Source organism: Onychostruthus taczanowskii, unplaced genomic scaffold (assembly GCF_017590055.1).
Source record: "Onychostruthus taczanowskii isolate IOZ18803 unplaced genomic scaffold, ASM1759005v1 scaffold2, whole genome shotgun sequence".
Lineage (NCBI taxonomy): Eukaryota > Metazoa > Chordata > Aves > Passeriformes > Passeridae > Onychostruthus > Onychostruthus taczanowskii.
Window position 1 is genome coordinate 3,201,152 of NW_024499239.1, and position 10,270 is coordinate 3,211,421.

A 10,270-nucleotide genomic window follows, 5' to 3' on the forward strand; every position below is an offset into this window, starting at 1 on the left:
CTAAAAGTACAATTTCTATCTTGTATTTTTTGTTGTTTTTCAAATTTTTGGTTCTTCTGAAGAAAGTTATATCTTTGAAAGAGAAATAAATTAATCAAATACAATTTGTAAGGAAAAACTGGAACAGGTCCTGCTAGATTATATTCTTGAAGAAAACCAAACAATTTTAATTTAAAGTGAAGTTAACGAATGCTACAACTTAACTGATACTAGCACTTAAAGTTAGGGAAAAAACTTTTAAGCAAGATAACTCAGTGATTATTCCAGTCACTGAAAAAAAAGGAAATATTGGAAGAGGAAAACTAAGAAGTGAAGAAAAAAGAAAGACACAATCCCTAAATTTTGAAAGATGCAACATATGAACATTTGATGTAATTCCATTACTTAAAAATTGTCCCTATCTTATCAATCCACTCTCATTAAAACGTAAAATCTGTTGTTCATAAAAATTTAAAAAATATAACCAGTCCAAGCAGAGAAAAAATTATCCTAAGATATATGTAAATCAAATTGCTATTTTGGACAAGTTAACACTTATGCACTAAAAAATGCAGAAAAATTCTACTTATGATTGTCATGTTCAGCTTATTTGACAAAATTTCAATAGATAAAATTTATCAAGAAAACCACTGGGCAAGTATTTTGTCATTGCTGCTGTCTCCAAAAGCAGAGGAGGGAAACTGCTTGACATAGGCAGGTTAGAATAATTATATTTCACAAACCATACAGTGCATTCCCAAGAAGGTTTTTAAGATACCAAGGACATTGCCGTGGCTATGACACCCAAATAATAACAATAATATTAATATTAATAATAAAACAACAATACCACTACTACTGATGATATGAACATACCTGTTTGCTATAATTTTTCATTCCACTTTCAGATGTCTCCAGCTTTTCCTGTAGCTCAGTTACTTCTGACTGCAGTTCTTGAATTCTGAAATGTAGCACTATATTTTTATGTGAATTCATGAAAGAACTGTATGCACACAATTCAATACTAGCATTTTCTCTTTGCTCCTGAACCCAAATATTTTACAGAGAAATAGTTTTGCTCATGCAAAATGTTAATGCAGAAGCTGTTCTTTGAGATATTTTAGCAGGTTGACTGTGCCTGGCTGCCAGTCCCCCACACAGATGCTCTCTTACTTCCTTTCCTCAACAGGATGGGGGAGAAAAGAAGAAAAAGCTCATGGGTCAAGAAAAAGACAGGGAGAGCATCTACCAACTACTGCCACCAGTGACAGACTCAAGTCGGGGAAGATTAATTTGACTTACCAACATAAAGGAGTAGGACAGTGAGAATCCAAGACACACCTACACTTCAGAGTTAAGAAGCTCTCTGGCTCACCGGTTATCAGCCACCTGGAGAAGGTCTGCGATGTAGGGGTCCTGAGGCTGAGGCACGGGGTAGGCGCTGACACCTGACGGGGGCACGAGCTGGTCTATCTGCATGTGCTGCCGCCGGAACGGAATGCTTTTCCTCCTGCCACCTAAAAGCCCAAACCCAGACACATATAACTTGGAGTTAAAGCAAGGGAGTCATCTTCTTTATTACAAAATTAATTTTCTTATTTATTCCACTGCTTCTGAGTGGGCACGTTTCACCATTTTAATCCTTCTGCAATAAGCTGATAAAATTCACCTATTCTAGACAACACCATTCTTGCAGGTTAGTGCCAGTTTTGCTAAAGTTCACTATTATAATATAGTTGACTATAATAATAAGGAAACACACAAAGCTTTTATAAGTAATTTTCCCCAGTGTTTAAGATCCCAAATACTCTATAGTTCTTCAACAAGTTCAACTTGTTGAAGTTGTTAGTGATTCAGCTTACTAAGGCAGCTAAATCAAAACATCATAAAAGGCATTTGGTTTTCACATTTAAGAACTATTTTATGACTGAAGTAACCTTTGCATTGTTTAGTAATATTTTTATTCCTTCTACTCTGTGTTCATTTCAGTGACTATCATACCCTACTACTTATCAAGCAGAGCATGCTATTAGCTTGAATGGTAACATATTTAGAAAAAAGCAAAACACAGTATTTTTTCCAGATAGAACATTTCATCATATGGTTAAATAAGTACATGCAATATTGGATGATGTAGTATAGAAAAATCCTGGAAGACTGGTGACCAAGAGGCATGTATGCAGAAAGACAGACAAAAGTCTAACACGTCATCTTTGAAGCAAAGGACATGAAGTGCAGAAAGGTATGCAAAAATAAAGAGGAAATTTAATTTTTCCTAGCTATCTATTGATTTTCCTCAAATGCCAAAAATGCATATATAATTCAATGACTTGGAAAAAAAAAAGACAATCTCAAAATTTCACAAAATAATTCTATATTCCTTAGCTTCAAAAAATGAAGAAAAAGGAAACCCCGGAGAAAGACATCAACCTGAAAGTAACATCTAGAACATTTTAAGTTATCAAAAGACCCTGTAAATATTGTAAGTTTATAGAGGATTGGAATACTTGTAGACATATTTTGCATCTTGCTACGTTTAGCTCTTGGTTCCAAAAATCTGAATTTGTCACTTACACATCAATTACCTGTCAAAAATATGCAAGTGTCAAACAATACGTCTCTTAATTAGGTGCAGCAATAAAAGAAATAGCTGTTGATTAATAATGCTTTCTAGTCACATTTTAACTTAAAAGTCTTCAGTTGAATCTAAGTTTGCATTCAAATTTGTCCCTAGGGATGTAGGGATGACCTAATGAAACTTCAGACAGGGAAATTACAGAATTCAGAGCCTAAACTTTCGAAGGGCGATGTTACCCTACTGGAGATTTTACTACAGTAACTTCTCTTACAAGAGAAAAAGATGTTATGTTCTGAAGATCCAAAGAAGTCCAGAAAAAAGTTGAAAATATCTGTGATTATTTACACTCACCAGGTGTTTGTACCACTGCTTGCAGATTCTTCTCCTGAAGCTGCTGAATTTTTTCAGTCTTGGCTTTGGTCTCTTTTTCCAGCACTTTAATTTTATGTATATACTGGTTATTCAAAAATTTCAAGTCAGTTGTTTCGTGTTCAACCCTCCTTAAGGAAGCTTTCAAATCTTCAAGGGAGAGAAAAACAGTATTATTTCTCTTATTCACTATTATTTTTCCTAGTAGCACCAAAATAAGCAAAAGAAAATCCAATATTATTTTGCCATAGCATAAAATTATCAAATATACATGCATCTGTGCATACTTTTACAAACACACAAAAATATATATTTATACATGTTTTACAAATAAACACCCACTGTGGGACAAAGGCCCATTAAACAGCAGTATTTAATTTTCAAGCAAAAAACACCATTTCAAGGTACAAAAGTATAGATTAAGACTTTTAACATTCTCATATTTTATTGAAACAAAAATCTGCAGAACTTCCAAAGTTTTTTGACTGCAAAAGAAATGTCCGAGCATGAACCCTAATTCATTAAAGGCACCAAACTCCATGACCACTCACACTCACTCAAAAGAACAGATAAAGAATCTGCAGATGAAGGATTTAGCCACAATTTTATTTTAGCATGGAAGGATTCAAAAAATAAAATCATCATTTGTATATTACCTTTAACATGACGATCAGACTGCTCTTTCAGTTTTAATATTTCTAAATGTAGATCATTATTTTCCCTGGTAAGTCTAGCATTCTCTGTTTTATAAGGTTCCAAAATAGTATCATAATTGCTGCACTCTTTCTCAGTTTTTCCAGAAGAAAACTTTGCTTTGCGCAAGCTCTCTGTTGTATGAACTAAGTCACTAGGATAAAGGAGCATCAGATGTGTTAGCAATGCTATCAGCCTTCACACTGCACATGCAAATGTTTATTATGAGCTGAAAAACAAAACCCTTTCCCTGAGAGGGGGAACAAATGAGTTCAAACAAAGGCAACAAAACATTCATGTCATGTAAGAAAAACTGAAAGATAGGAAACATCTGTTAAAATAAAACCCAGTAAATAGGAAAGAACAGGATAAAAAAAAAAAAAGAAAAAAGAAAACAAAATACAAAGCATATCAGGAGTTTACATCTGCTAAGTATCAAAGCTAGTGATGGAGAAAGCAAACCTAGCTGGTAGACATGTGAATGAGACTTAATGTTGAAGACAGATTACTCCATATTTGCCCACCTATGTTCTTCCATCTGTATTACATACTAGAGAGCAGCAGAACCTGAACAGCTACACTTGTGTGTTTCATCAAATGTAATTGGATTACTATGGAAATTACTGTGTTCTTAATAATACCAAAGCCAAAAACTGGCAGACCTAATAAGAAGGAAATCTGAACATTTTTTGCCTTTTTTTCTATTATGTGTCTTGTAAAAAGGGCAGAGACAACAAATTTAAAATTCTCTAAATGAGGCCATAATAAATGGAGAGGTGAATGTTTTATTTTAAGTCCCAGGACAGGCAATAGGGATCATTTTTATAGAACCAGTTACGAGAGTGCATCCTTTTAAGGACATATCAATAGCGACTGTTCTTAGCTCTCTTATGAGGTTAGAAAAGTTGAATTTTCCTATGCCATAGATCCTTAGAAACAATTCTACTAATTAATTCCACTAACTAAATTAAATCTTAAGATGTTCCCATCATTTAAGCAAACCCATTTGACTTCATCAGACACCGGAACTTAATGTTAGCTCCAAAATAACACTGCTAGAAAATAATTCACATAGTAAACCTTCTTTCTTACATGTCAAAAATCAAACAATAGCTACTATATGATTACTATTTTTTCAAATGAATCCCCTTTGAATACCTGAAAAGCTTTTCCACCAGAGGTAAACTGTCCACTCCCAGTGGGTGCCGATAGCCCAGCTGATTCAGCCGTTTCCTGAGATTAACAAACCTTCGCTCTGCATTTGCACTCATTGTAAACACACCTCCAAAGCTGCTTTTGTCACAGTCAACAAAAACAGGACACCTGCAAAAGATTGTTGGTTACAGCATCTGTCCTTTAGAGAGGAAAAATATAGGAAAAAAGTATTGGAAAAAAGGTTTTTATTCTGTAGGAAATACAGTGCATAAGCATGTCCTTAAAATTTAAGTAAATCAAAACAGGATCACTGCAACTGAAAAGTTTTAAACATATTTAGATATTCCTTTAAAAATAAATAATTGATTTGACAGTTAGTTTTCTCATTATATTCTGATTTTTTTGAATCATGGTCATCACTATATCTTACATAAATACAAATTGACAGATTACTCTGAAAAATTCATATTTTTTTTAATATATAAATCTTACTTTCAAAGTTTACAAGCCAGTACTTAATATAACTTCTGCCAACCATTTCTAAAATTGCATAAAATATGTAAAATGTTAAAGACAGATTAACTTTCAGCATCTACGTTCTACAATAGAAAATAGGAATGATAAAAAATACTGGTGTACTGCAGTCATACGTGCATAATTTTATGGAAAATACAGTTCAAGGATCAGAGAGCTGGGGTTTTTTCAATTGACTGATTAGTTATCTTTTTATTACTAAGGTGATCTAAAGGAGACTGGATCAGCATTACTGTGTCTGAAGCCAAATGATAATTTTGGTTTTCCCAAAATCTGAGGGAATAAGTACTTTTACATCATTATGTCCTTCTGAATTCAGACAGAGAATGAGAAAACAAATCAAGTACTAAATCTTATGTTTCTTAATCTGTAAAAACATCTGTTCAATAGTTAGAAATATTTTTGAAAAGTAGTTATTTCTGTACAACATCTTCCCTCACATTTCTTTAGAAGTTTCAGTATTAACCTATTGGCTGCAAAGACCTGAGCAGCCAAACTACCAATTCAAGGTAGTGTTGTTTGCATCTTATATAAAAGTAACAGAATATAGAGATCACCCAAACTATCATCACAATCCTCCAGATTTTAAAAAGATATTAAATAAATACCTGCAGGTACTGGAAAATAAAATGAGTTACTAATAACGAAGTGAGGAAAATGTGCACGTTTCTCTCATATCTAATGCTGGAAAGTTAAGATTTCATCTCATTTTATTAAAACACTACAAAGAAGTCTAGCAACAGACCTGTGGTTGCCGGGTACTGCTCTGTAGATGAGAATCACCAGTCTTACAAGCACAGTATCTGCTCTGGGTACTACCAAAGATATTTGCTTGAAGAGGTTCAAGTTGTTGGGATATTAACTAAGAAATGGCACTGGGATTGCCAACAATCCCTTACATACTGCGCTGGGGTGGCTGAAGGAGGCGGCGGTGCACTTTGGTTCCACCAGCGCACTCAGTGGAAGTCAATGTCCTGATGTGTAGGAAATGCTCTTCATACTCCTCTGACAGCCAAAGACTAAAGCAACAAGTTCTTGGTATTTCTACATTAAAGCTGAAGATTCTGTGTTGAATTCAGGAAAAGTGTGATTGTGTTACTGTGTCTAGATTGAGACTCAGGAACACATTTTATATTACTACAGAAGAAAACTGGTAACTCCTGAGCCCATCTTCTCCTTAAGAAGACTTGTATCAGTTAAAAAGATTAAATTACCTCAAAATAGTTCATCAGATTTGTTTAAAATGTTGTGTTTTAGAAAGAGCAAAGATTTTTTACTAATCAAATTGAGAAAGTTTTACAGAAGAAATATAATGAACAAATCCGTATCACAGCTTGTACAGGAAGTAACTGCAAAGAAAAATAAATGGACATATGTTAGCACTTCAGTTACTGTAGCTAGGAAGTACATATATAATCTCACTAAATCCCTGCAATGGGCATTTAAAATATAGTAACCTAAACATAATCCAATATTGGGAAGTACTGACAAATTGCTGGTTGAATCACTCTCCTTCCTAAAAACTGACATTTTTAATTTAACTCATTATTGCCACTGGAATCAATCCAGAAAGAGTATTATATTCCCTAGAGCCACACCTGATCCACAATAAGCCCAGGAAATTAATAGTTGTAGTATAGTTCCAAAAGGCATCCTTGAATGAATATAAGAGTTTGGGTTGTTATTTCAGAGAGCTTAACATAGATATTAAAGTCTTCAAAGACAATAATTGTCGTACACTCCTTGTTAGAAAGAAATTATGTGTCAGTAATTCCAGACCTCTGCCACTACAGACTACCATAATTTAAATCTTATATCCTAAACTTAGTTTATCACTAGTCTTACCATATCTAGTAACTCCTACATGAGGAAAATTTGGTTTTCTAGAAATATAAAATCAATATATGACATGCACTGATTTAGTTGAATCCAAGACCTGTCTGACACAACGTCCTGTGTCTCTTGATAGTTGCAACAGCAAGAGCATAAAAACCTAAAAACCACGAGTCAAATCTTACTCCTTCATAAATTTTTTTCATATAAGCCCCTATAATGCAGGGCCTTGAAGGCTTCAAGTTGGACTGAAATAATTATAACAGTACCTGACAGACCTTTCTCTGAGCAGCCACAGAGATACCTGGCCGTAGCCTTCACTATTTCTATTGATTCCTAACTTACCATTTGCCTTTTTGACGGCTCTAAAGCATTGATTAGATGCATTCACCGTGACACATCCCACAGAGTGGTTGCTACCACTTTAGAGACCACAGCATGTATCGCTTTGCCTTTACTAACACTGCTCCTCAACTCTGGCATCATTACTCGGTCCAGTGAAATCCTTCTGACACCCTTGGACTGCACTTAACATGTCCACATAATGAGCAAATTTTGTCCCCTGCTGTTCAACCCACTCTTTCACATTACTGATCAGTGTTTGTCATGGCTTAACCCCAGCTTGCAACCAAGCACCACACAGCTGGCTTGCTTACTCCTCCATTCCCACAGGGGTGGAGAGGAGAATCGGGGGAAAAAAAGGCAAAACTTGTGGATTGCCATAGGAACAGTTTAATACTTGAAACAAAAAAAAAGAAAAAAAATTATAATAGTAGTAGTAGTAGTAGTAAGTGAGAGAGATTGATAAAACCAAGAGATGCACAATGCAATTGCTCACCACTTGCTGACTGATGCCCAGCATGTCCCCGAACCACAATCAGCCCTGCTCTGGGTAACTCCCCAGTTTGTATTTTTAAGGTCTGGAACACCCCTTTGGCCAGCTCAGATCATCTGTCCTGGCTATGTTCCCTCACAGCTTTCCGTGCAGCTCCTCACTGGCACTGAGAAGTCCTCTGGTGAGAGCAAGCACTACTTAGCAACAACTACAACACCAGAGTGTTATCAACATTATTCTCATGCTGAATCCAAAACACAACATTGCACCGCTGCTAGGAAGGAAACTATCCCAGCTGAAACCAGGGCACTTGGTCTTTGTTTGCTCTAAAGCATACATTAAATGCATTCACAGTGACACATCCTTCTGAGCAGTTACTGCCATTTTAGAGACCACAGCATGTATCCTTTATTAACACTATTCTTTAATTCCCTCTTATTACTCAGTTCAGTGAAACTCTTTTGCAATCCTTGAGATTGCACTTAACGTGTCTATAAAATGAACAAATTTTGTCCCTTGCTGTTTAACCCATTCTTTCAGATCAGTCTGAAAGACTTATTATTACTATTACTATCTACCTTACAGTGAATGTGCAGACAATCTTCTGCACATTCACAGTAAGGTAGTACTTTCTGCTCTCTCTTTTAACTACCAGCTTCTTTTCTCCATTGCTGACGGGCATCTGCTTTCTTAAAAACATTTGGTAAACAACCTTCTCAAAAAGTTTTTTTGTAAATCCAAGTTTTCTACATTATTTGCACCTAGTCAATTCAATCCAGAATACACTTTTCTTTAAAGAAGTTTAATAGCCTTGTGAATCACAACTGAGTCCTGATGAAAGGTATGTCACACCTACTAGATGTCTGTAAGTTTGCAAAGTACTGGAAATCACTCTTAACAGCTTTGGTATTTCCCATGAGACAGGCTACATTAGCTGCATACATAGTTCACATAATTTATCATCTAAATATTTCTTGCAATTTAGGACTGCTGTGAAGAAAATTTAACTTCCATTTTCGATGAAAAATAGAAAAGAGAAAATGGAACAATATTTTAATTCAGCCATTTCTTAAACAGGACTTATTAACATGTCTAAATGATTACATCTCTAGTACTTTAAGTCAGCCATTAGCTAAACAGGATTTATTAATATATTTAAATGATTGCATCTCTCAGTTGCTTGCTGAAGAGTATTCAGAGCCAGCTGCCTCATTTTTTGTTCCCTCTTTGCTCATGAAGACTGCTGAAGGTGACAACATTCACCTGCTTCATCTTCTGACATGCCTGGATGGCTGTGAGCAGTCTTTTGAAGATATAAATGTTGATGTAATAGACATATGTAGAATGTGTCTAACCTAAGAATTGCTCCCTACTAAGTCACCAGTGCCCAAAATTGAACCTTGACGTGAAAGATGGGTAATAGTGGAACCTTATATCCACCTGCTCTAGGCTTTATGTAGAGAATCAACTGGCATAAAATTATATGAAAGAAGCAATGTTTATAGCTATTAGATTAGCAGATTAAAGCCCTCCTTCTTTTCAGAGAACAACGCAGCAAAACTGATGGTGAGCACAGGTTCAGAACTGTTGCAGATTCAATATTTGCGTTATCAATCAGAAAAGGCAGTAATAAAAAAAGCAGAGCAAAGTTGGATCTTGGCCATGGAAGAAATAATGCAGTCATTGAGTCATGTGAACAACAAAACTACATGAACACAAAGAAATTACTACGGACAAATGTATATGCTATGAAACGATTATTTTTTTAATTGAGTCTGTAACATTAACACCAAAGACAATCGTGAACTGCACTTTCAGTCTCAGTTTTGGGAAATACTAAAACGCATTTTTCATTCAACAGAACTTACATGTTAAAAGCTTTTTCCTTACATCATTACTGTTCGCCCAGGTACCAAAGGCACTCAGAGGACCTGATATTTGACTACTGCGGCGCTTTAGGGCTGTGCCGTGACACAGCTGCATCATATTGAAGATACACCCAAAGAGCCTGCACTTGCTTTAGGAAAGTCTGCTTCCAAGTGGATTTGCAGGGAGTTCATTTCTGACCAAGATATTCATACAACAGGCTTATACGAATATCATACAAGCGTAGGCACTTGCCATGGGAAAGACAACACTTGTTCCGAAGAAGCAGATTTTTTCGCTAAAGTGTACTGAACGCCAGGATGGTTAGGGTTGGAAGGCAGCTCGGGAGACGATCCAGCCGAGGCAGGCTCACCTGGAGCAGGTGACAGGAACGCGTCCAGGTGGGTTTAGAATGTCTCCAGAGAGGA

General features: G+C 35.7%; 1 protein-coding gene across 1 annotated transcript in view; it reads right to left on the reverse strand.

Moving 5' to 3' along the window:
• Window positions 1-6,328, reverse strand: part of CEP135 (centrosomal protein 135) — a 29,945-nt gene extending 23,617 nt beyond the window's left edge. The window contains exons 1-6 of the mRNA XM_041402796.1: window positions 6,054-6,328; window positions 4,778-4,942; window positions 3,583-3,773; window positions 2,909-3,076; window positions 1,355-1,496; window positions 856-940 (exon numbers count right to left, since the gene is read on the reverse strand). Of these exons, the coding sequence (XP_041258730.1) occupies window positions 856-940; window positions 1,355-1,496; window positions 2,909-3,076; window positions 3,583-3,773; window positions 4,778-4,890 (699 nt within the window). The 5' untranslated portion in view covers window positions 4,891-4,942; window positions 6,054-6,328. The remainder of the gene's footprint in view (window positions 1-855; window positions 941-1,354; window positions 1,497-2,908; window positions 3,077-3,582; window positions 3,774-4,777; window positions 4,943-6,053) is intronic.
• Between the last annotated feature and the right edge of the window lie 3,942 nt (window positions 6,329-10,270).